Genomic DNA, 26,890 nt, shown 5'->3' on the forward strand with positions numbered 1-26,890 from the left:
GAGGTTGGGTTGCCAATTATTTGGCCTGTATTTTGGGATAAGGCCCCAGAGATTCTGCAATAGTTCATCCCTCCTTACTGGAAAAGGGAAGATTATTGTCTTGTGTACACTAATATGAATGAGAAACAGAATTGATAACAAGGCACAGAGAATCCTTAATTTGCATACACTGTTAGGAAAACTGTTAAATTCAGAGGATAAACTGAACTAAGACTAAATTCTGTGGAAGTAGAGTAGTGATATCATTTTACAAAGGAAATGCACCAATTTGAATTTGTTTATATTTATATGCCTGATAAAATGTTTTATTGAAGGAGATGTGTATGCAATTTATTATGTGAATTCCTAATTTTAGTGTGAACAATAAAAGCAACTTTAAAAAGGGCTGTCAAATACATCCAGGTATATCTAACTGGGATAGTATTAGTGGATACCCTGTAAGTGGTTCCGGAGAAAGGACTGTAGTGTTGGGCCCTTATGTTTATCTTCAGGTTCACGTTTGCTCTTCTTACTCTCCATTAATAGGTAGCATAGATCAGTCAGTGTTAAAGGAGTTGCCTCCTGAGCTCCTGGCAGAAATTGAATCCACCATGCCACTTTGTGAACGTGTGAAAATGAACAAGCGCAAACGTAGCACAGTTAATGAGAAACCAAAATATGCTGAAATCAGTTCTGACGAAGACAATGACAGTGAAGAAGCTTTTGAATGTAAGTAGTATATAATTTTGTTCCTACTGCTAAAGAAAGCTAATATTTTGTTTTTACAAAAAGATGCACTTTTTAAAAAAAAGTCGGCTACCCTAAAACATATGAAAACAAATTTGCAGTCCTGCAATTTTTTTTCCTTTAAAAGAAAAATTGCTTTATTTCCGTTTGTCATTCAAGATGAAAGGCGGCTAGTTGTTAAATTTATTTTCTTAAGTACCTTAGAAGAAGATACTATGTAGGTTTTTTTTCTAAGTTGTATTATGAAACATTTTTAGCCAATCAGATTAAGGGAAATATCCTCTAACGCAGAACAGAAAACTAGTGTACAGAGGTATGCAAAGAAAAATTTCAGTAAATAAACTCTACATTATTCTTAGTTTTCCTGATAAGAAAAGTTAATGATCCCCTCTTTAATTTTTCTGACGTGTTAAATTGAGAATCTTACTGCCCAGAAGTTTCTTAAAGTATTTCTTCTTCTATTAATTTATCTGGCCTATTGCTAGAAAAACTTGAGTTGCTTTTGATGGGTTCTGAAAATACTAGTTGCTGATGGTACTGTTTTTAAATTAACTGTTTTCAGAGGAAGAGAGGAAGCTTGTAGTTACAATTTTGCTGTGCGATCAGATGAGGTTCTGAAGCGTCAAAAATTGTTACATGCCTCTAAGTTAGGAAGGGGTTTTCTGCTTGCTAATAGGAGTTTGGTAAGTTTGTCTCTACGGTAGTCCAGTTAGCCAACACTGAAAAGAAAGTCTTATTAAAATTGGAGTGAATCAGTTCAGTCTCAGTTAACATCTTGGCTGTGTACTCATGCAGGGCTACAGAAGTGCCTATTGCTGTTAACCTTGGGAAGGCATCTTGCTGATAATGATTTTTTTCCAAATTTAGACTCTTTCCACCTTTGGTTATATAGACATTGTACTGAACTTTTACAAAACACAGTGTTTTGCTTTCTAATCTTTCTTAGGGTCCTAAGAGAAAGATTTTTTTTTTGCTCTACTTTTTAATATGTTTTCAAGTCCTTGTTGAGCAGATATGTAGTGCTTATGCACACATACATCTGAAAATTATAGTGGCAATACCTCTGATCTTTATCAAAGAAGCAGAAAAGAATGTCCTTTTGTTTGTTTTTCCTTTTCATTATGACTGAATAATTTGCTTTGAGTAATTTGTAGTCAGTCTTGATTATGGCAGAGGATTAATGATGATTTGCTTCATTCAGGACTCTATAATCTCTGTTTTCTGTATCCTGTTGCCTGTTTATGATGTCAGTAATCTCAAACAGTAAATACAAAAATAAATAAGTAAAGCAAATTATTTAAGTTGGCTGGGAATGGAGAGAAATGTCAATAATTTCAGATACTGTAATCTACTTATTATCCACAGTAGCTGTTGAAATTTTAAAATAAAATTATAGCAAATTAAGGAAAATTTTCACAGTAATTATATGCTTTAAAGGATTCTAGATTCTCTATATCCATTCAAGAGATCTGGCCATCACTCTAAAAATTCAATGGGGACATCTGTTTAAAAATAAACCTTAATATTTCACAAAGGATTTTGTAGAACTGAATTAAATAAACACAAAACAAAGTGATCAAGAGAATGAAAGATTTGTGACAAGTACATTCATCAGATTTGTACTGTTACAAATGTGCATTTCAGAATTCTTTTGTTGTTTAGAATTGAACTTTAAAAAAATACGAAATAAGGGTTGTTATAGAAGAAATGTCTTTGAGTATCTTATGGAGAAGGGACATCATATTAAATTAGATTATGAGAAATTAAAAATTGATTAAATCATTCTCATACCATAAGTGCTAAATGTGTTCTTATATAAATGTTTGGCAGAATTCAGAAGAAAATTGGGTATTCTGAGTAGTCTTTTTTATGTATAAAAGCAGTATTAACTCTTGAAATGTTATTAATACTTAAATTTTTAGTCTGTTTTATCTACTTCAGAATAAACTTTGTGGAGCAGTGATTATGAATAGCTGTTCCTGACTGTAACCCATTCTATTTTGTCATGCAGCATTGGTGAACTCGTCAATTCAGTATGCTGCTGGAAAGCAACATTGGTAGTTACTTTTCTCACGGAGGTGTAGCTGGAGTCAGATTTTCCCCTACAGAGCCTAAATTGATACTGATGATTTCTAAACTGTGGAGAAAGATGTCGTCTGCCTCCACAAAATACTGGGTCATTGGGGAAGAAGTATCAGTTAAGATATGTAGTCTTTTCCCTTAAGACACTTAACTTCTTCTCCAGTATTCTCACTGCAGGTATCCAAGGTGACCCTCCAATTCTTAATCGCAGTTAACTCTCAACCATTTTAAACAGTGTCAGTAGCTCAAACATCATCAACATGACTATACTGTCTCCAGAAGGTAGCCTGATCCAGAAGGAGTACAGCTCAAATCCTGCACCAAGTTACTACTTAGCACCACCTCTGCGCAGAAGTTCTGTACTACATTTTCAGAAGTGGGAGCCACTATGGTGCAGTGCAGAACATTAGTGTTCTTCAGGGTGTTTTTATTAATTCTGATCCTGGGCTGACTATTGACTATATCCTGGGGGTTTTTCATGCTTCTCAATAAACTGGGGTTGTGGGAATAACTTGTCAGTTCAGTTGCAATTCTGTATAGGTGCTTGGAGCCATTTTGCTCAGAAAAAAACCCCTATGTAAGTCATACTTCACTCAGCTTTAGGAGACTTCGATAGAAACACACAGATGTCAGGGCTGTTACATGCAAGTTCACAAGCATAAACTCTGCTAGTTTAGCATGGGGTGTTTTGATGCTCACAGCACAGTCTGTTGGACATCTCCTTGCTAGCCCGGTTATGCTGTTACATTAGGTAGTGAAGAGTTAGCTGATTTCATAGGTGAAAATATCTTCTCCATATCCTTTTTCTATTATATCTTAGCACCTTGTCCCCTTCAAGATACAAAAGACGTTCTTTGAAAATAACGGAGAACTCTCCATTTTGCTCCCTCACTTTGTTTCCATGAAATCCATTTCAGTATAGAACATTTTCCCCAGTCTCTTCAACATTCACTTCTGCTGGGCTTTTTATAATAACCTTCTGTGGTATTGACTTCAAGTCTGGCCCAGAACTGTGACTCCAGCTTTCTACTTTACACTGAATTTCCTGTAATATACATCAAGACAAAATTTTAGTTGTCTTGGCAAACTAGCTGCTTAAAGATACTCTGTTTGGCCAAGTCTCATTGGAACTTGCTGTGTTAGATGCGCAAAGCCGTCACTGAATTGGAATATGGACATCTGGTAATAGTCATAATTTAGATAGCTGAAGAAATTATCTTAGTGTTTTATGAAAGAATGAAACTTATTTTGATTTGTTCCACTTCCCTTACTTTGCTTAAAAGGACAAATGCCCTGTAAATTCGTATTTTTAAGTGTTTGCTGGTGTCTTCGACAATTTCAGGCACAGTTTTCATGTAATTCAAAAGAAATCGTTAGAACAATGCCATAACAGAATTTTATATAATAGTTTTAGAGTGTTCACTTGTTTTACAGAACAGCTATACAGTACTGTTTAACTTGCAAATCACAGAATCATTTAGGTTGGAAAAGAATAAGATCATCAGGTCCAACGGATAATACTGCTAAATCCACCACTAAATTATGTCCTTAAGTGCCACATCTACACATCTCTCAAATAATCTAAAATGTTTGATTTTTAACTATTGAAAGTAGAATTTTTGTACTTAAAATGAAAATGCATTTCATTTCTAGCTTCTCGTAAAAGACATAAAAAGGATAGAGATGAAGCTTGGGAGTATGAAGAACATGACAGAAGAAGTTCTGGTGATCACAGGAGAAGTGGTCATTATCATGAAGGAAGGAGGACTTCGGGTAGTGGCCGTTACCGTAATCGCAGTCCTGATGACTCTGACATGGATGATTATTCTCCTCCCCCTAGCCTCAGTGAGGGTAACTGATAATCTAAAAAAATTAATTTTATTCCATAATACTAGTGCATTTTTAACAGATATTTTAAACATTTTAAAATAAACTTCTTTACATGCAATATTGAATATGAGTGTAAGAAATGTATATAATCCTTTATTTGTGAAACTGTGTTTCACTCTTTATTCTCTTAATTAGTGGCTAGAAAAATGAAGAAAAAAGAAAAACAAAAGAGGAGGAAAGCTTATGAACCTAAACTAACACCTGAAGGTAATTTTAAAAGGTTTATTTTCTACAATTTGTATTTTCTTGTATATATAATACAATATGTATATATATAATAATAATTTATAAATTTCTTTTTTTACCAGAAATGATGGATTCCTCTACTTTCAAAAGGTTTACGGCTTCAATAGAGAATATTTTGGAAAATTTGGAAGACATGGATTTTACAGCTTTTGGTAATATGCCAGAAATTTTCAATAAGTTTTCCCCAAATAGAAACACAAGAATTTGTATTCAGTACTTTTGAACCTGCTTATTGGTGATTAATTGCCTGTGATACAAGCTAAGGCATGCTGCATTTATATAGCTTCCACCTTGAGTGGTGGCCTTTACGTTTCCAATTTAACTTGCTGCTGCAGGAATAAGATCCTCATTCCTCCTCCCTGCAGAATGGAAAAGGGGCATAAATCATAATGAGACAAATAGTGGTCCCTTGCAGTGGAAAGGATGACATCTTCTATCAAATGTATCTTTGTAAACAACACCAATGTAAGATGGTTTGTCACAGCACTATCCAACCTAGCCGGCTGCAACAAGGCTTTTACCACCCCATACCAGGTTAACTTCAATAGGTAGTTCCTGTGCCTTGCCCCAGCACGGCCACCAATCTCCCACAAGGGTTCAAAAGTTCATCTACTGTATGTGATGTTTCTTCACCCTCTTCAAGCCAGTCCACTCTGCTTCTTGCCTCTGCTGCATCTTGATTCTTCCTTCTCCGGGCTCTTCTTCCAGCCAGCCTCTCCTCGTCTGGGCCCCCTTCTTCTCCCAGGGCCTCGCCTTGTCTCCTGCATCCAGGGTGCTCTCTCTCCTCCCTCTGCTTCCTTCAGGTCTCTCTCCATCCAGTGCTCCTCTCCCATACCCCTTAAAGCTATTTAACCACTTAGCAGGAACCAGCCACAGCTGCACATTATCCACGTCAGCCAACCCACTGCCCCTGAAGCCAGCCCAATGCTGTATATTATCAATGTTAATTAACCTGCCTTCATTCCTCTATAATTACTCTACAGTTCCTCTACAATGGTTCTCTTGCTTAGTAATGTTTGGGGCACATGATTTTGCATCTGTTGAGGCCTTTGACCCAACAGAGCTTGATTATTCAACTCAAGCAGCAGAGTCCTGATGCATTTATGGCAGAGGCACTGGATAACCAGCCAGCTTAGCATGTCTGAGGAAGTAGTTCAGGTTGGCCAAGGTGACTTTCTATTGAGATGGATAATAAAAGTATGCATTAATTTTTTTCCTACCATCTTTGTCACAGGATTAGAACAAGTGGAGAAGCATAGTAAACGCATCGCTACAGTTTTTAAAGCAATAGTGTATACAATCTTGGACTTGAAGTCATTGATTCTTTCTGTGTCTGGTAACATCATGGGGTTTTTGTAAGGGTAAATATGATTAAGGCACAGTGTATTCCAAGGTGCTTAATTTCATATGTGTTTGTCATCTACTGCCCTCCCCCCATTTCAACTTCAGAAATAGGACTACAGTCATTTAAGATGTGTTTTACTGAAATGAAGGCAGTGGCACAAAAGCTGCAATAAATGGGGTTTGCTATATTAAAAATTTTTGGTTTATGACTTTCAGAAATGAATGTCCCATGTTAGGCTGTTAAGTGATATTTCAGATTCAGTCATGTTTAAAAAGTAGGTGTTTTGACACAACTAAAATTGTCATCAGTCTTCCTTAGGTGAAACGATTAGGTGCTGGCTATCTGGAACTATTAGATGCTAGCTGTTTAGAAAATCAGTTCTTTTTCTTCAGTTGGCTTTTCCATATTGACTGTAAAATACTGATTTCCTTGAAGTCTAATTAGAAATACGAGTGTTAATTTTAATTTTTTTTTTAAAGGTGATGATGATGAGATTCCACAGGAATTGCTGCTGGGAAAACATCAGCTTAGTGAATTGGGTAGTGAATCTGCAAAAATCAAGGCAATGGGCATTATGGACAAGGTACATCTCCATAGTCTTTACATCTTTTTGAACATACAATTTTGATAAACATACAGAAACTTATGTCCCTTGTAATAACATTCCATGCTCTTCAGGTGTGCATGTAACAGATACTGTGAACAGTTGTGCTGCTTCTGATTTACCTAAAGTGCTTAAAAAGTTACCACATCTTAATTGTCACTGTTGCTTGAAGCTGAGACATTTTTGTTGAACGGTGCTTCTCTGTACAGTGCTGACCATATGCCAATACGTAATACCCATGTCTAAGCAGTAAAATCTCAAATAATTAATCTGCTTTCAGAGAAGCATATCAACCTATAAGCTTTGCTCCTTACAGCTGGTGTTGAGAAACCACAGTAAATCAGGTCCTGCTGTCAAAGTAAAAAAATCCACCCTTTCTGATATATGCCACCAGTGCAATGTAAATGTGTGATGTACAGCCAGCATTACACTGAATTGTGTGCTTCCTCCATCTCTCCAAAAAGGCCTGTCAGCCTTAGAAGATTTAACACCCCAGGTGATAATAAGATTCATTTTCCATAGACTGCATATTGTGGTTTCTTTGCCACTGCTGTACTTAAGTTCAAGGGAAGTGTTTGTTGGTGCAAAATGTTGGTATCACACCTCTAGAAACAGTGTTCTTGCTTTCCTTTAATCTTCCTGGAACTCTTGGCTTTGGGCAGTTTTATGTTAAACTCTTACTCTGCCTGCTCGTGACCACTTACTGTGGTTATGAAGTGTCTGTGAAAACACTTACTATAAAAGTCATTCTGAAGGGTTTTCTCTAATCCAAAAGTTAGGTACTCTTCCTAGACATTTTTTCAATCTTCGTGTCTTCCTTTGTCACTTGTTGTTAGCCTGGGTGTTTCTCTTTACTGATATTTCTCACCCTTAACCTCTGTTCCTTATTTTTTACACATACATACATATATATATGTGTACATAAAAATCAGAATTCTATTGCTTCTAAAGTTGAATGTTAGTAGTATCTGGATGAGTAAAGCTGGCTCTCCTTGAGTTTAGCTTATTCCACAAATCATTCCATCTTAATTCTGTAGAAGATCAGTGAGTTTGAATTATTTTTTTCAACATGCTAGTTCTTCAAATTTAACACTGATATTAAGAATATATAACCTTTTTATTAGCATTCAAGTATTGGGGAATTTTATATCTGCTTGTTCATGGAATTTGGATTTTCTACTAATAAAGCTTTGTATGGTTGGTTAAAATTTGTGAGTGATACTTGGATTTAGTGAATTTCTAGTTCTAGAAGTGAACAGTGTATAACTATACAACATTAATGACAGATATGCAATTTTAAATCTGTTTCTGTGGATTTTGCTAGTGGAAAATGGGATTTGAGTGCAATATTAGAATACAGGTCACAGAGTTCAGCTATATTATCAGCATTGTGCTGGGTCAGAAACCACAGAAGTCAAGATCTGATCCTTATCTCTAATTTACAATTTAAGTGTTTCAGATTATATGACAAGGTCTATCCTTCATCCATGGACATTTTTTTCAGCAGTTTGGAAGCCTTTATGTTCTTGTAGTTGTTTGATGTATTTCTTTTCTTGTATTAGCTCTCAACAGATAAAACAGTAAAAGTCCTGAATATTTTGGAGAAGAATATTCAAGATGGATCAAAGCTTTCTACATTACTTAACCATGTGAGTTTCAAGTCATGTTATTTCACAATATTGTAGAATAGAATTTTCTTAATTTGAGTCCTATATAGTGATGATTTCAAGCATGTGTGAAGGAAATTTCTGATACAATATATATATATAATGGAGATTGCCGAAGATTTAAGCTTTGAAGTAAAATTCAACACATTATATTTGTTCTGTACCACACATGTTTTACTATAGTACTGATAACTAATAGGTATATTGTGACATTAATTTCTTTTGTTTCAGTTTTAAATATTATAGTTTCATCCTGAAATACTCATGGCAACTTATGTCCAACATTATTGGACATTTCTTTGCTACATGTCCATATAACATCCCCTACACAATGAAAGAAGTAGTAGTACAGCTTTCATGTAGAGTATATTCTTCTCCTGAGCATTAAGGAAGGAGGAAGTGCTTTGTTTAGGTCTGTTCTTGTGTTGCAAAGTTAAGGTTGTCGACATAAACAAAATTAGGAGGAAGTTCAAGATTTTAGGTTTTTTTCCTGGTATACCTAAAACTATATGGGGATTTGGAGTTTTTTATAAAGTTAATATGTGATTTTTCACATTTCATCTATTTATTTTTACATTTTCTAGTCAAAACAGCATTCTAGCAAGAGTAGAGTTCTTGAGTTTTATGAAAATAAACCTACCTTGATCTGTGGAAATAAGAGAGTATTTATATTGGAAAGGAAGAATTTGAACTTGCAAGTAAAAACCTGAGATACATTATCTGTACCTAAATACTTTAATCTAGATTGTTGATAGGGTTTTCAAAGTTTCAGTATACGGCCTGAATGCCTTTAGCAATATGAAAAGTAAGTAAAGAGAAGGTGCTTGGTTTACCTGCTGAAATTGATTCTCATCAGGTCTTTATGCTAATGCTTTTAAGATGTTATTTTTCTTTCAGCTTTTTGTAGTAAAACTCAAGATTATCAAGCAGTTAATGGAATTGTCTAATGATTGCAATTCAGAGGCAAAGTTTCAATTAAAAAAAGAAGCAATCTTTAGCCAAACAAGTTTCAGATTTTTCTTAAAAGCTATTTAAACATGATTGAAACCATTATGACAAAGAAAGCCTCTGCTAAGGAATAAGCTTACTTTTTTCAGAGCGCAGTGAAGATTTCCTACCTCCATGTCAGGATGTTTTTCAGAGGCAGAATGCACTTGCATATTCTTTTAATTTCAAAGATTAATGAGAAGAAAGAAAAAAAGCTTAAAACAACTTGGGGTTTTTTAACTCATTTGTGTAAGGAAGAAATTACTTAAAGCTATTCTGTGCAAAAAATTTACAGCAGTCTCCTGATCTGCAGGTATCTGTTGATTTTCCAAATATATGTATATAAGTGCGTGTGTGTGTGTGTATATATATATATTTATATTTATATTTTTATATATGTATTGTATTGTGGTACTGGTTTAGATTCTCTTACCCAAAGGGAAAAAGTTGGTATGGTTTCACTAACCCCATATTTTCACAAGGAATGCCAACAGTGTTGAACTACGGTGTCACACAGGCAGGAAAGATTGTTTTTCTCTGTAGGCTATATCCATACCAGAGAAGGTATGGAAAAATTGTACCTGATTTTGCTGTAAATAATGTTATTACAATATTTAAGTGGTGCTGGATGGCCATAATTAACCTCATGTATGTTCGGTTTTGTAACTTGCACATTCTGTACCCTGTGCTAAATCTGGATGGACATATTTGTTAAAACATGTTTTAAACCCATTGATAAAATAGATGAGTTGCTCTATGAAGCAGAGAAAATCATGTACTTAAGAGTTCCATGTGACTTGTAACAACTCTTTGTATAAGAATTCCCTCTAGTGGCAAAACTTAAGACTGATCAAAGCAGCAACTGGTGTGCATAGGCCACTGGAGAAAACACTAGATGCATGAGTTTACATTTTGTTTGAAGTAAATCAGTCTTCAGTAGAGTATGTGGCAGTCTTCCCCCATAGTGCTTCCCAAAGATAAAGAGAAAGCTTGTGCTCTAGACGAAGGATACAGCGAGACTTGTAACTTAGGGATCTGGTACAAAACGTGTTGCTAGTAAAACAGACATTAGTTGATGTCTAAAACAGACTACTGTATCAGAAAGGACATGCAATATTTTATACGTGTGTGTGTTAAGTATGTCAAGGTAATGTTATTATCTTTTACTTGGTAAGGATAAAAATGTGACTTTTTGTTCACAGTGTCCTGTTTTTCTTGCTTGTTACAGAACAATGACACCGAAGATGAGGAGAGATTATGGAGAGATCTCATTATGGAAAGAGTGACGAAATCTGCTGATGCTTGTCTTACTGCTATCAATATTATGACATCACCAAATATGCCTAAAGCTGTATATATTGAGGACGTAATAGAAAGAGTTATTCAGTACACAAAATTTCATTTGCAGAACACTCTTTATCCTCAGTATGATCCTGTCTATAGAGTGGACCCTCATGGTGGTTAGTATGCTAAGAAATTTTAACAAAATTTTTCCACATTAGAAAATATCAAAACATAATCTACTGTATGATGATGCAGGTGATATCACTTTCTGAAATAAGATATTTATATGTAACTCTTACACCGATAGTTCTTCCAGATCACATACAGCATCCTGAGTTAACGCTTTGTGTTAATCTGAAAATGAAATGTAGAGTAAAAAAAACAATGAATGAAATGGGGCCTCTGAGTAGCTTAGTCATACAACATGTTGGTTTACCGCAATAACTTCAACATAACTAAGTATTCAGGCTAAAGTATTTAGAAGTTTTTCTGAAGTTCAGATCTGTGTATAGTTATTATCTGTAGGAATAAATCATTTTATAGTAATAATTTGTGTATTTAATAATTTATTTCAATGAAAACTACTTAGCATTTAGTGTTTTGTTGTCATGTGGGTAACTTTAGATGCAAGTGTCCAACTTCAAGATCTTTTTTAAAAATCTTGTATCCAGAATTCAGATCCATTATGAAAAATCGTATCATGTGAAATTCTTGGTTTCCAGCTGCTGCTACTAAATAGGTTTTTCTTCTGTAAGTAATTGCTTTTACAAAGCTGTTAGTCGCACAGTTGAGGACTCAGATCTGAGGAAGATCATCTTTCTAATATTTGATGTTAAACATTTAAAAAATTAGTGAAGATACTTTTTTTTTTCCCTAGGTGGTGTTTTAAGTTCAAAAGCAAAACGTGCCAAGTGTTCCACCCACAAGCAAAGAGTTATAGTGATGTTGTATAACAAAGTTTGTGACATTGTCAGCAGCTTGTCAGAGTTGCTGGAAATACAACTTCTTACTGATACAACTATTCTTCAGGTAAGTTTTATCAGAATAATTTCTATCTGAGAATGTTTGGTTTTCTTTTCCCAGAGAGAACATAAAGTACAATTGTCTCAGTGATGTGAAGTATGAAATGAAGTACAAACTTTAGAATTATTAACATCAAAGTGATTAGTTTGTTGTATAGTAGGTAATCTGCAGGAGAGGAGCATTTAATGTTCAAATATTTAATGGCTTTTCTTGTACACTTAGGAAAAGTTTAACCTGGTTGTATTCAAATAAGAGTCATAGAATCATTTAGATTGGAAAATACCTTTACATTCATTGACATACACCTAACACTGCCAAGTCCACAACTAAACCATGTCCCTAAGCACCTACATGACTTTGAAAACCTCCAGGGATGGTGACTCAGCCACTTCCCTGGGCAGCCTGTTCCAGCTTGACTGCCCTTCAGTTAATTAATTTTTCCTAATGTCACATCAAAACCTCCCCTAGCTTAAGAAGAGGCCAACACCCACTTTGGTACAAGCTCCTTTCAGGTAGCTGTAGAGAGTGGTAAGGTCTTCCCTGAGCCTCCTTTTCTGCAAACTAAACAATCCCAGTTCCCTCAGCCACTCCTCACAGGACTTGTTCTCCAATATCCTTTAATAACTTTACTTGCAAACAGTATGAAGTAGTACATCTTGTTGAATACCTTACCTGCTTAATGGATAGCTGCTTGTGAAACTGCATAAATATCAGTTTGTTAGGCAAAGAAATTTACAGTAATTTCTTTCCATTGATAGGTATCTTCTATGGGAATAACACCTTTCTTTGTAGAAAATGTCAGTGAACTACAGTTATGTGCCATCAAATTAGTCACTGCAGTAAGTACTTTTTGATTCGTGTTTTCATGTTCCTGTACTTCTGAGAGTTACTAGGGCATTTACATAGGCTGTATTTTCTCTCTGGTAGAGAATTGGAGTTTAGAACTAATTTTATTCTTGCATGTCTTTACAGTTTGGTATCATAATCTAGGAATAGTATTAAATGTAGCTGAATGGCTTCTATTTGCAGAGAAATCTCTGGGAAGAAATATCCTACTTAAGCAAGGAACTTCTTAATTTTAGTTGTGTCATTTAAAGTGTAAACACAACCCCCTTCCTCTTACCTGTCCTTTCTTGTCTTAAGAAATCTTAGCAATGTGGTTTTCCTTTATGTTCTGTGTTAAGGTTTGAATTTATGCAATGGAGTAAGGTATAGAACTAGTAGGATGCTTCTGTGTAATAGAATAAATTCTGTTCCTCAGAAGTGGTGGCTATGTGAAAAATTTGTGGGGCAGATGAAACATTATTTCAGGAAAAATGCAGTACAACACAGATGTGTTTCTTCAAGTTGGAGTTTTCAGTCTTTGTAAGGATTCTTCCTAAACAAAAGGAGAGGCAAATTCTACAATCCTGAACCTGTAAATTAAAAGAATATGTCATCTCAGACAAATATTAAAGTTTAGGATGTGAAGTAAAACTGGTTTCTCAGATGGTGCTCTACAGCCATACACATGTTCATGTAATTTATGTTACCACAGAGTTTTGCTCTGTACTAGAGCCTGAAAGCTTAGTATTACAGTTTGACTTTCCTGTACTGTGTATTTTACCATTGACAGAAATTCTTAAAACTTAAGGTGTTTTTAAAAGTTATTACACATTTATGTTATTTGACGATTTTTTAAAATCTGTATTTTTAACTTTTTATTAGATATAATTTTAATTAAATAGTTTTAACATAGTTTATAAAGAAATGCTTGATTTGAAAAAGGTCACACATTATAATGTGCATTAATTATAATTTATTTGTCATGTTAAGTGTCTGTTCCTATGTATACTTTCTGAAATATATTTAACAAGTGAAATTTTTGTAACAATAAAGAATTTTCTAACAATCCTGTAACTGTTAAATAGGTGTTCTCCAGGTATGAAAAACATAGACAGTTAATACTAGAAGAAATTTTCACTTCCCTTGCAAGACTACCAACTAGCAAGAGGAGTTTGAGAAACTTCAGGTAATTTCTGGCATAGATTAATAACTTAGAGATAGCAGTATTTGCAGTTCTGTAGATGTACAATTTTACACTTCAGTGTAACTGCTTCTTTAAAAAGCTGCAACTTCACAAGCTGTGCTTTATTAGATGTTGATATTTTAAAACCATGGGAGTAGAATTGCCTGACAAATGTCTTGTAATAATCATTGTCTCTTATGCCATCGTATTTGTGCCTGCTTACAAAAATAATTGAAATATTTTATTATTTATCTCACTAAGGATGTAAATGAGTGTAATGTTAGTGTGCATTCATAGGTTTTTGTGTTGGAAGATTCTTTGGTTCACCTTTATGGAGTTACATAATTTCTTCACTGCTAAAGCTTAGTAGGAAAATTCTGGGTGAGTTTTTTTTGAGGATACACTCACCACTCTTCAGGAAGGAAATCAATCTGATATCCCTTTGAATGAGTTTCATTTGGGAGCTACTTTGTTCACTTTAACTGTCTTTTAAACACTTCAGCTGGACTTCAGTGCAACTTCAGAATAATGGTATAGGTTCAGGTTCAGTGTGGGAAAGAATCTGACCTGAGCTGGATTTCAATTAAAATTGAGATTGGGACACTTTAAATAATTTTGAACCTTTGTTGTTGGGGTTGATTCTGTTCCTTGGTTGCATACATCTTGCCCCCAAGACAGACTAATTGTCAATTAAATATTTTGTCCAGTCCAGGGTGGATGAACAGGAAATACCCAGGAAAAAAAATACACTAAAACTTTGAATTCAGTGAATGAATGATGTTAACATAAGTGCTTCTTCCCATAAGTGCTTGTTCTTAGTATTTCCTGTTGTTTTGATTGTAGACATCAGAGAGATCTAGCAAATAGGAAAATGGTAAGAATAGGAGCTTAAGGGGTAGATAGGCTCTTTGAATTAGGACCTGTACCAGAAGGAAGTCAGTATCTCAAGGCCACAATGACAGCACTGTTTGTCGGTAGAGTCCTAACTCTGCTCTGTTAAAGGGTATTCTGTAACAGTGACTACAGTCCTGAAGGGTACAGCTTACACAGAATTTGATATGAAAAGTTTTTTCTCTCTAGAAGTAATCAAAGATAACTTCATAAAGGTGATAATTACAATCTGTTTTGCGCCCAGTTAGTATTTTGATAATTTGGGGAGAATGATGTCAGGGATTATCACCTTTTGATAGTAAGGGTACCAGCAGGTGGTGGTGATGTATGGATGAGCAGTAAGCATGATACTATCTCTCAGGTCATATCATGGGAGAAACATGGAGTACATTCATAGTAGTCTTACCAACTTAAAGACACACTTAAGAGACACTTAAAGACACTTGCATGCTGAAGTTCATAGTCTATTATGCTGCCTCAGATTACCATAGGTATAATACTTGTAGAAGTCAGTCCAGGTCATTGTTTAAAAGTCCTGCACATTTCACATATGTTAAATAAGTACTGAATTATTAGGGCAACAGTTTGGTGTATTTTAGGAGGATTGTGTTGAAAATAGATATGGCATTATACATAATAAGCCTATTAGTAAGTGCCTTAGCAAGCAGGTGTTTGATTTATTAAGAATTCCTGTAGATTTTTCAGCTGCTGAACTTCACAGTTACTCTGATAGCCCATCTGTAGGGTGTTTCAGTTCATCTCTTCTGCCTGAGAATAAGACTTACTTATTTTGTTAGACCAAATCTTACACTGCATAAGAGAGAAGCAAGTGATTAGATACATATCTAGAACAGATATTTCTGGCTGTGGTAATAATGTGTAATTTTTGAAAGATATTATTTAGGGCCAAAGGGTTTTGGTTTGTTTTGGGGGTTTTTTGTGTGTGTGTGTGTGTTTAGTTTTAGTGTTAATGCTTTCTTTTTTTATTAACAGGTTAAACAGCAGTGACACTGATGGAGAGCCTATGTATATTCAGATGGTAACGGCACTAGTTTTGCAGCTTATTCAATGTGTGGTGCATTTACCATCAGCAGAAAAAGATTCTAATTCAGATGAGGAATCAAACAAGAAAGTAAGATTTAAAAAAAAACAAACCACATATGTTTTTTGTGTGTGTGCAGGAAGGACTCTGTGTGTTTTTAGGTGTAATATTTTATTATGGTACTCTATTAATTTTGTTATTTTGTATCTGCTGTAATTATTTGATGCATGAGAAATGCTAATCTGGAAATCATATTTCTGTGTATGCTAAAATAATAGACAAATATATCTTGTTATTTTTAGGTGGATCAAGATGTGCTTATTACTAACTCTTATGAAACAGCCATGAGAACAGCACAAAATTTCCTTTCTATTTTCCTTAAAAAGTAAGTACTGTTGCATTCTTTAACGTGTTGATGAAACCAGCTCCAAATAAAGTTGTCGTACCTTAAGACAAACCTAACCACTTCATAATGCTAAATACCTACTCATAAAATTATTTATAACAATATGCTTTATAGATCCCTAAGAGAGCTACCCATCTGGACAAAAATTTTTGTGGAACAGAAGTTCTGCGTAGATTCTTTATACGTTTAAGAATCTGTTTGATAGTTCATGTAGGACCCTTTTATTAGGATCTGAAGCCTGGAAGAAAAGGCTGAGTGAATATTTAGGCAGTGAAACCATATTCAATTCAGTTGTCAGAATGACAAAAATCTAAAAAACTTTAAAAATACTTTAATTTAGCTGAAGTTAGGAATGTCAATATCTCAGCAGGGAAAACAAAAAAAAAGTATTGTACTTGAATAACCAAAGGATTTCTAAGAATAAGTCCTGAGGTTTTTATAATGTTAATTTCTACTCTTAAGCCAAAAGGCTATTTAATCGCCATCTGGCAATCTCTCTGCATACTTGTAGTATCACTGAAGTTAGGGGTGCTTAATATAAGTGAAACACTGCCAGGTATGTTACCTTTTTAATTCTTTTTCTTTTTTTCTCATTCTGATTTTAACCTTTTGTGGAGCATAATACTGTTATGTCTTCCGCTGTCAGATAAATCAGACCAAGCTTAAGGAATATAGACACAACACCTCCTGAATACCTCACTTCAGCTTGAGCTTTACAATTTTACCTACTTTGTCTGTCCAAGTTACTGCAGACTTTTAACTCAAAGCAATAAACAAAAAAATCTTAGGATCAGTATTTTACTATTGTGGATTAGCTGCTTTACTTGCAGTGCAGCTTTGGAGTGATAACTGTTTAAACTATTTCTCCATAAATGAAAACAACAAATTTTCTGCTAGTATTTCAGATATTTTTTAAGAATTACATAAAACTCTTCTGATTAAACATAGGATTACTTACGTTTATGTCAGAAGAAAAGCTTAAATGGCTCTTAAATTTGCTTACAAAATGCATTTTCTTTTTAACAGGTGTGGCAGTAAACAAGGGGAAGAAGATTACAGGCCGCTGTTTGAGAACTTCATCCAAGATCTTCTTTCCACGGTCAATAAACCAGAATGGCCAGCTGCAGAGTTGCTACTTAGCTTATTAGGAAGGCTATTGGTAAGGGTTTCTTGCTTTTAACTATTGTATTAGTTTATTGTTACAATGAAGACTTACTTCAGCTGAAACTGCTACAGCAGTGCTTTGCTATTGTTGACACATGCAGCACTTGAGGATTTTCTTACCTATATCACTACTATGTAATACACAGATAATAAAGTTTGGGTTATAAGATCATTGATATGGAAGATCATATATATGCAGTTTTCATGGAAGTCCAGTTCCATGAGTTGGACACAGAACCTGAAGGCAGTTAAGTGGTTTGCATTTTTACCATTAATAGCATTTACTACGATATTTTACATAATGTAAATATTTTTGTGGACTTGTTTTTGAGAGTTGTTCTTTAGTATTACAATGTAATTAATAGAGCAATTTGAGTCCTTTCTTGGAAAAATACTTTGTTGCCCTGTTCCTGGTAAAATCTATCCTTCTTTATACTGGTGTGAATAAGTTGCATTATGGTGCTTAAGGTTTATACTGTTGTAAGGGAGATCTTCTGTGCTAGTTGTCCAGTTTATTTTCTGAAATATATGTTTTGAAAAATATAATAGGCATATTTGGGGGGAGGAGAGACCCAATAAAGGAACAAACACTAAAGTAAGTAGTTTATATTTGATGTAATAGTGAATTACATAATTTTATGCATTACAAAAGTTAGTTGAAATTGTCAGTAATGTCAGGCAGTCTCCTGTGAGAAGGCTCAGTTGCATAAATACTTGTTTATAACAGTTCATTCTGGTTTTCATAGGTTCACCAGTTTAGTAACAAATCTACGGAAATGGCATTAAGAGTTGCATCACTTGACTATCTTGGAACTGTAGCTGCAAGACTGAGGAAAGATGCAGTCACTAGCAAAATGGATCAAGGATCTATAGCCAGAATCCTCAAACAGGTGTGTGAGAGATCCTGTGTCAGCTGGATTGACATGTATCTATTCAAATACCTGCAAATTTTAAAGGTGTTTGAAAAACTGGTGTTGTGGAGAATGTCTTCACTGTTCAGATTTCTGAATCAAATATACTCAATTTATAAGTATCACATTTGTTAGGTCATGCCTTCCTTGTACCATCTCTGTAGTGATCATATGAAATGGTTATTGACAGTGATTAAGCCAGTATTCTTGTGACAATACAGAGGAGGTAATGGAGCAACAGTTGGATTCTATGTTGAGGCTTTAAAAATATATATATGTGCGTGCGTATACTATTACAAAGTGGTAACTTGTTGCAACACTCTCCAAGCTAGCCAGCTGCAACAAGGTCTTTTACCATCTCATACCAGCATACACTTCATGCCAGTCCGTCTGCTGCCTTCTCCTCCTCTCAGCCTCATCCGGGGCATGCTCTTTCTTCTCTCTGCTTCTTCCTCTCTCACCTTCTCTTCCTCGGCTGCTCCCTCTTCATTGGCTCTCAACCACTTAACCAGCCACAGCTGCACCTTGTCTACATCGGCCAACCCACCACCCCTGAAGCCAGCCCACAGCTGTATATTATCAATGCTAATTAACCCAGCTTCATTACTCTACAGTAACTGAGCTTCTAGTACTCATATACAGGTCTTGAAGATAAATTCGTAGGCCTGTAAGGTTAGTTTTTGTGTGATGTAGCTGCTATTGGTCATCTTTTTATTTTGCTTTTCCTTTTTTTTTTTCTTTTGATTTTTTTAAACTGGACTTGCACATGTCATCAGAGTGCATTCATATTTGCAGTTCTGCTGATGCTGCTCCAAATCTGCAAGGGCGGCAACAAAAACATTACCAAATACACATTATTACCAAGGCAATGTATGTATTTGGGCTCTATACAGTACCTAGTATGATGAGAAAGATCTTGTGTATCCTTTTACAGATGTGGACTTGCACATTTCTGTAGACCCAGTACATTTCTTTCTGAACTAGTAATTGTTCTCAGCATGATCTAAAGTTGATTAGTCATATCGAGTTCATTTCCCTTTCAGTTACCTGCAAAGGCTACAGATATAATACATGTACTTTATAGTGGCTATTACAGATTTATGTTCAAGGAAAAACTTCTGCACTTTACAGGCATTCAAATAAAGATTCAAAATTCATCAGCTCCTTTATGAGGCTGATACTTCCCATAACTTTTATTGGTTGGAATGTTCTACAGCATAAGTTGTCAAAACTTTATGTCCATGACTTAATATAATTTATACTTTTTCATGCTAAGGGGATATAATTCTTCTCTGTTGGCAGTGATTCTGACATTTCCCTACAAACTCTAATGTAGAGTTACTTTTTAGAAAAATCCTTTTCTCTTTCCTTACCTCCAAAAGTAATAATAATATTGAAAGATATTCTAAAAAGATACCACATACCCAAGTGGTGACCTGAATTTTTGTATTTGTTTTGGGGTTTTTGCAGGAGGAGGCATTAACTAGGCATTGGCACCTGAGGAAATAAAATTGCTGTGAGTGATAAAAGCATTTTTTCAGTTACTCAGGGAGCTTGACATAGTGATGGTAGAGAATACCATCCATGCATAGTGGAAGGTGTGTACTATACAGTACCGTCAGTCAGGATAGACAGTGTGTTGTTTATAAATTATTTTTAATGTAAGAACAAATAAATAATTGGAAATGCATATGGAATTGGAAATGTGGAAATAAACAATTGGAAATTTGACAGCTAAGCTTCACTTTGCTTAGAAAATAAGAAGATCCATTGGCAGACTTACTCAGCTGTTGTCATCAGAAACTTAAATTATTATTTCCATTTTAGAAATGAACTTACACCTCTAGACATTATTCTTTCTTGCTGAATTGAATACTTAGACTCTGTTGGATATTTCCTTCTACACCCTTGATATCATTACCAGGATATTCCTGGGTGATTGACAAATGCATGTAACTCTGTCTACTGTGGTTTGGACTCATTAGATTTAAGAGAAAATTATTATGTTTTGACAGTTTTGAACAGTAGATATTTGTTGTAGAAATCTGTCACAGATTGTCAAGTTGATTTGACTTGTGCATGCTTTTAGTTAGTTTATTTCTTGATACAGTTAAAAGTCCAGAACATCAGTGTACCTTTCTCCACTTGCTGATATTTGCAAGCTATATTATGTGCTGTATTTGTGACAAGATTCTCAATCTGTGCTGTTCATACGGGAGTTAAGATGGTGAAGCGAGTGAGTGGTGTGGGTCGCTTAAAGAATCACTATCAAAGGCATTAGCAAAATAGTTTTATTATGAATTTGCAGGGGTGGGACTTCACAGTTTGGTGACAAGGTTCATTCTATTACTTATTACATAGATAAATCACACAAAAAAGGATCAAATTAAAATTAAGCTAGAATGACTTACACAGAAACTAAAGATGTACAAGGGGAAGGGAGACCCTCCTGTTAAGTCACAAGATTCAGAGTGCATCCCCTTGCTTTCTAAACTCTTGATGGAGTTTAGGTGCGGCTAGATCCAGTCTTCATCTGAGAGTTGGACAACAGTTATATCTTAAAGAATATAAGGAATATTCACAGTTTAAGATTGATCATAGGATTTTAGCAGCACTTAATCTAGGATTAATCTAATATTTACAAAGTGAATTAGTAGGATTTACTTAAATTGCAAAATGGCTTAACTATGGTTTTGAAATGGTAATAATTATTGTGAGGTACCTAAATCAATTCACACATGCATGCGTACAAGCACAAAAGAGACAGAGATACATGTACAAATGTACAAAGGTATATATACCTGCTAAAAGTTCCCCTTGAGTTTAGTGATATACCCCCACTGAATGCCTTTGCATTTCTCAGTGTGTGGAGGACTGAGCCTCAAGGAGAAGGAGTACCAGCCCAGGCTCTGTCATCAGCTTTCAGTGACGCTCCCCCTAACTTCACAAACTCCCTAGTTTGTGAGCTCTGAGAGGCATCCCACTCAGAGGGAGATGCTTTTCACAGCCTGCTGTGGTCTGGGAGAGCTCAAAGGGCCTCGCTAAGACTGCTGTTTATAGGGTCAGAGATAATTGGGTTAAGTCAACAGTAATTTTCTGTCCTGGCCACAACTGGAATCAGTAATTACTGGAATTTTTCAAAATTGCAGTGGCAGTGGTACCATACCACTTGGATTCAGGTAAGGAATGCCCCAAGAGTTGTTAGGGGATGTTGTGATTTAGATAAGGAATGTTTCTGGTGAAGTCAGTGCCATTTCCCATCTCAGCCATTCAAGAGTTGCTGGTACGATCAAGGAACACTTAACTACCCAACTCATTACACAGAGGCTAAGGCCTAATGGCAATTACTAAAATTGTAGAGTGGCACAGGGGAGGAGTTGAGATGCACCACTACAGATGGTTATGAGTTCCGTTGCTGGAGAAGAAGAAAGTTTTGTAGCTGAAGAACTCTAAGCCAGAAATGATTCTTCGGCTTTTATTATCAGGCAGTCCTGGGTTAACAGTTGGACTTGACAATCTTAAAGGTCTTTTCCAACCTAAATGATTCTGTCATTCTGTATTGAATGTAATTTGTTGTGGGCTTGACAGCTGCTCTTTCTTTGTTCTGGGTTTTTCACTTGTTTGAAAATAGCTAGGCAGCTAAGGTTCATCAAGCAAACCTTTTATTCAGCCAGTTATCCACAGAATTTAACATTAGTTGAAGGCCAGAATCAATTTTCACGTATATTAGAGTGCCAAATATTTATATAAATCTCTGTCAGTATTATGTGCATTGTAGACATGTTTTGAATGCTCCAACTCATTCATTTTGGAAAAAAACATACCCTTTTGTCTGCTGTAACATCAGCAACTCAGGGACCTGCATATTTCAGTGTAATACTAAGGAAAAAAGGGTGGTTTTATGCTGTCTTGTAGATGTTGAGAAAGTTAGTTTCTGACTTACACAGAAGTTCATCGATACTGATTTATTCCCTATAATTTGTACATAGGGAGAAGTACATTGTCTTGTGGCAATACAAGATCTTTTTTCAATTTACGTAGGCTGGAGCTATTTTAAGAGATCAGGATATATATAGAATCATAGAATGGTTTCTGTTGGAAGGGACCTGTAAAGGTTACCTAGCCCACCCCCCCCACAATCAGCAGGGACATCTTCAGCCAAATCAGGTTGCTCAGAGCCCCCTACAGCCTGTCCTTCAGTGTTTCCAGGGATGGAGCATCAACCATCTCTCTGGGCAACCTGTTCCACTGTTTTTCACCACCCTCATGGTAAAAACAAATATCGTCTTTACATCTCCTCTGAATCTACCCTGGTTTAGTTTCAAGCCATGACCCCTTGTTCTGTCACTATGGGCCCTACTAAAAAGTCTGTCCCCAGCTTTCTCATAAGCCCCCTTTAAGAACTGAAAGGCTGCAGTAAGGTCTCCCCAGAGCCGCCTTTTCTCCAGGCTGAACGACCCCAACTCTCAGCCTCTTCTCACAGGAGAGGTGCTCCAGCGCTGTGATCATCTTTGTGTCCCTCCTGTGGACCCACTCCAACAGGTCCGAGTCTTCCCTGCGCTGAGGGCTGCAGAGCTGGATGCAGTACCCCTGTGGGGTCCCACCAGAGCGGAGCAGAGGGGCACAGTCACCTCCCTCGCCCTGCTGGCCACGCTGCCTTTGGTGCAGCCCAGGGTACGGTCGGCTTTCTGGGCTGCGAGTGGGCATTGCTGGGCCACGTCCAGCTTTTCACCCACTAGTAACCCCCAGTCCTTCCCTACAGGACTGCCCCAGCCTGTACTGATGGCCAGGGTTGTCCCAGCCCAGGTGCGGGACCTTGCACTTGGCCTTGTTGAACCTCATGAGGTTCCCATGGGCCCATTTCTCAAGCCTGTCCCCCTGGATGGCTTCCTGTCCCTCAGGCTTGACAGCTGCAGCGCTCAGCTTGGTGTCGTCTGAAAACCTGCTGAGTGTGCACTTGATCCCCCCGTCTGTGACACTGAGGAAGACACTAAACAGCACTGCTCCCAGTAGAGACCCCTGAGGGACACCACTCGTCACTGATCTCCATCCAGGGAGCCATTGACCGCTACTTCCTGGATGCAACATCCAGCCAATTCCTTATCTTCCAAACAGTCCATCAAATCCGTCTCTGCAATTCAGAGAGAAGGATATTGTTGGGGACCTTGTCAAAGGCCTTACAGAAGTCCAGCAGATGACATCCGAGCTCTTCTCTTGCCTGCTGATGTAGTCGCTCCATCGTAGAAGGCCACCGGGTTGGTCAGGCAGGACCTGCCCTTGGTGAAGCCATGCTGGCTGTCTTGAATCACCTCCCTGCCCTCCATGTGCCATATATACACATTGGAAATATAAATATTTCCAATTAAATAGCCTCTTTGAACAAATATATTCTGTTTTTAACATTCATAGAGTTAAGATATTACAAATCTGATACATAGTCTTCAGCACTAGTTTTCAGATGAGTGTTTCATATGTAATGCTCTTAGTGCATCTGAAAAGTGCTTCACAGGAAAATTAATTTTATCCTGTTCTGTACAAAGGTGTTATGCAGTAGATGACATTTTTTATAAAACATGTTTCTCCTCAAGCTTTTTGACTGATAGAAACTTAGTTGAATCTCAGAGAATATGATTCTTCAGTGATGGAGCTCAGAGGTGTTTGGGAACAATCGCTGTAAGTTCTTAGAGTGAGCACACTTGCACTTGAGTGCTCTCTCTGTATGGGTACTTTATCCCTGAAAACAGTTATGCCACGTATTTTTACAAAGGGATAAGCTCTTTTTATTTCTTTGATGTATCCCACACTTTTTTACTGTTTTCTGTTTTGTATTTCTTTTTATTTTAATTTTTTGTCTTTTATTACTTGTTCACCTGGGAAGTCAGTGTTTCACTAATATTGGTGAGACAGCTAATAGTGACTTTTGTAGGTCAAACCTAGTGTCGGTCTGGTATGTGTGATTTCAGCCCTTCTTTTTTCCTCTGTGACAGAGGGTCTTCACACAAGACCATAGAACCAAAATTAATCAAATCAGTCAGTCTTTTCTAAAAGAAGCCTTGCTTTGCTCTTAATCTTGTTTAGACTTTATAGCTACAGTCTAATTTATTTCAGTCTCTATGTGGTTGATAATTGTTAATGTTCTGCAATTATCAAAACAACTGATTTCAATGTATTTTATAGGTGGACATGCAGATTTTCAAATTATTATTACCGCTGTGCAATTTTCTAACTATTTTTCTACTTCTGACAGGTTTCAGGAGGAGAAGACGAAATTCAACAGCTGCAGAAGGCTTTGCTGGATTATCTGGATGAGAACACAGAAGTTGATGCATCATTAGTGGTAAATTTCAGCTTTCTGGTGTCAAGTGTATATAAAAATAATTTCAGTAACATGTTCTGAATAAAATTATTTTCAGTTATGCATATTCGTGTTTCAATTAAATACAAAATCACCCTAACATATACTATTGATTGTGTTTTCTAAAATATTGTTGATGCGTTAGATTCACTTAATCTTATAAATCTGTTAATTTTCCATTTCTGTATCTGTTGGTTTTGTTTTCTGTGCATCCTACTGTATTTCTCCAGTTTTCTCGGAAGTTTTATATAGCTCAGTGGTTCCGTGATACAACTATGGAGACAGAGAAAGCAATTAAATCTCAGAAGGATGAGGATTCATCTGAAGGAACTCATCATGCAAAAGATGTTGAGACCACAGGACAAATCATGCACAGAGCAGAAAGTCGCAAGAAGTTTCTTCGCAGCATCATTAAAACTGCTCCATTTCAGTTCAGTACATTAAAGTATGTTTCAGTACCACTTATTTCTTTATTAGCTGTACATTTGATGTTTCAAATCGTTTTTGATAAACATGTCATAATTAACACATGGAATTTGTTGCAGGATGAATTCTGATACTGTGGACTATGAAGATGCATGCTTGATTGTTCGCTACTTGGCCTCTATGAGGCCGTTTGCCCAGAGCTTCGATATTTATTTGACACAGGTAAACTCTGCTGGAAGTCTTAGTACAGTGAAATACAGTTGGTTTCTGATTCCAAACACTTTTGCAGTAGTGTGCCCTATCTGTTAATTGTTGAGCACAGATATTTCACGGGCCATGATAACAGCATGTGCTTTCATATTCTGTATTAATGACATAAATGATTGTTTCTTTTTCTTGCATGCATTTCATATGTCATATTTATACATACATTATTTTGTTTGTCCATGGATGTGTGTGGCAAAATCATGATAATTAGTTCTACATGGTAAGAGGATAATTACAGAATGCTGGAAGAGTTTTCACAGTTTCTGTAAGATGCATGCTCATAAGGTAATGTTAACTCACGAAATTGGTCTTAATCTGATTTGAAAATATGAGACAGCTTGTTAAGTTGCTTACATTGCATGTTACTGTCACTTTGGAAGCTGTTGTTTGACCAGTGTCGTTCCTTTGCTTTTTCTGGGAGAAGAGCGCTAACGTGTTGGCATGGTGACATGTTTGAACTCAAGGTCAAACTGCTTTAGGTTGTGTTACTTACACTGGTCTGCACACAGAGCCATTCTTAAAATTATAGTGCCCAAATTCAACTCTCCCATTTATAAGAACCATGGTGAAAGCCACAAGTGAATAACGAAAGCAGAGTTTAAAAGGAAAGGACTTAAACTGAACATACAGACCCAGTATAAATCCTGTTTTGATCAGGTTTAGACATGTAGCAAATCCTAGTAAATATTCATGCTCGAGTTATCAATGCCATGGAACATCACTTGTATGCACCTTTTTCCTGTCTGAGATGTATTCAGTTTTTAGTAGACAGATGTTCTTGGTTTAGTTGAATTTTTTGCATGTTTTTATGCTGCATTTTTGCCTGTTAAACATTGTTTGCTACCTTCCCAAAGCAACTGAATCTTTGTTTTTGTTTTCTTATTAGATACTGCGTGTACTTGGTGAAAATGCAATTGCTGTTCGAACAAAAGCCATGAAGTGTTTGTCTGAGGTTGTTGCTGTAGACCCCAGTATTCTAGCCAGGGTAAAAGAGGAAATAATCACGCACGTACATTTTTCTGTCATGCTTAAAATAAGTCTTCATTTCTTATTTTGAATCTGTGTTTCATTTCTTTAGCTGGATATGCAACGAGGTGTTCATGGACGGTTAATGGATAACTCCACTAGTGTACGAGAAGCAGCTGTGGAGCTGCTTGGCCGATTTGTGCTCTGTCGTCCTCAGCTTGCTGAGCAGTATTATGACATGCTGATTGAAAGAATATTGGTATGGTGACTTGTGATATTTGTGATAAAATGAGTGACATCGGAAAACTTGTTTTTAACCGAGTTTATATCTTTATGGACATGCAGTGATGATTCCAAGAGTAAATTATATCATTCTTTTAATGGGGAGCATCATGCTTTTAAATACATCACATATTTGCAGTGAGTCTTTGTTACAAATGAAGGCAAACACACACAGAATGTTGTACTGCATCAGAACAAGGATTATATTCCTTTTGATTCCATTATTGAGGCACAAATTAGGTGAAATACGGGGTTTTGCCACATTTCTGAAGTCTGAGATTTGAGTCATTGAGGCAGTTCAGTGTAGTGTGGGTGATG

General features: G+C 36.2%; 1 protein-coding gene across 8 annotated transcripts in view; it reads left to right on the forward strand.

Moving 5' to 3' along the window:
* NIPBL (NIPBL cohesin loading factor) overlaps positions 1-26,890 on the forward strand; it is a 152,786-nt gene that overhangs the window by 105,385 nt on the left and 20,511 nt on the right. For 7 of the 8 annotated variants that reach the window (XM_080372099.1, XM_080372098.1, XM_080372097.1 and 4 more), the window contains 19 exons: positions 526-708; positions 4,462-4,659; positions 4,834-4,905; positions 5,007-5,096; positions 6,769-6,872; positions 8,456-8,542; positions 10,776-11,007; positions 11,709-11,860; positions 12,613-12,693; positions 13,765-13,865; positions 15,747-15,885; positions 16,098-16,180; positions 17,228-17,360; positions 18,112-18,255; positions 24,524-24,613; positions 24,862-25,076; positions 25,177-25,279; positions 26,211-26,309; positions 26,403-26,549. In XM_080372099.1, the coding sequence (XP_080228225.1) occupies positions 526-708; positions 4,462-4,659; positions 4,834-4,905; positions 5,007-5,096; positions 6,769-6,872; positions 8,456-8,542; positions 10,776-11,007; positions 11,709-11,860; positions 12,613-12,693; positions 13,765-13,865; positions 15,747-15,885; positions 16,098-16,180; positions 17,228-17,360; positions 18,112-18,255; positions 24,524-24,613; positions 24,862-25,076; positions 25,177-25,279; positions 26,211-26,309; positions 26,403-26,549 (2,453 nt within the window). The remainder of the gene's footprint in view (positions 1-525; positions 709-4,461; positions 4,660-4,833; positions 4,906-5,006; positions 5,097-6,768; positions 6,873-8,455; positions 8,543-10,775; positions 11,008-11,708; positions 11,861-12,612; positions 12,694-13,764; positions 13,866-15,746; positions 15,886-16,097; positions 16,181-17,227; positions 17,361-18,111; positions 18,256-24,523; positions 24,614-24,861; positions 25,077-25,176; positions 25,280-26,210; positions 26,310-26,402; positions 26,550-26,890) is intronic. The other variant, XM_080372103.1, reaches the window with a different exon arrangement.

This window comes from Falco punctatus (assembly GCF_963210335.1).
Source record: "Falco punctatus genome assembly, chromosome: Z".
In the NCBI taxonomy this organism is placed as follows: domain Eukaryota; kingdom Metazoa; phylum Chordata; class Aves; order Falconiformes; family Falconidae; genus Falco; species Falco punctatus.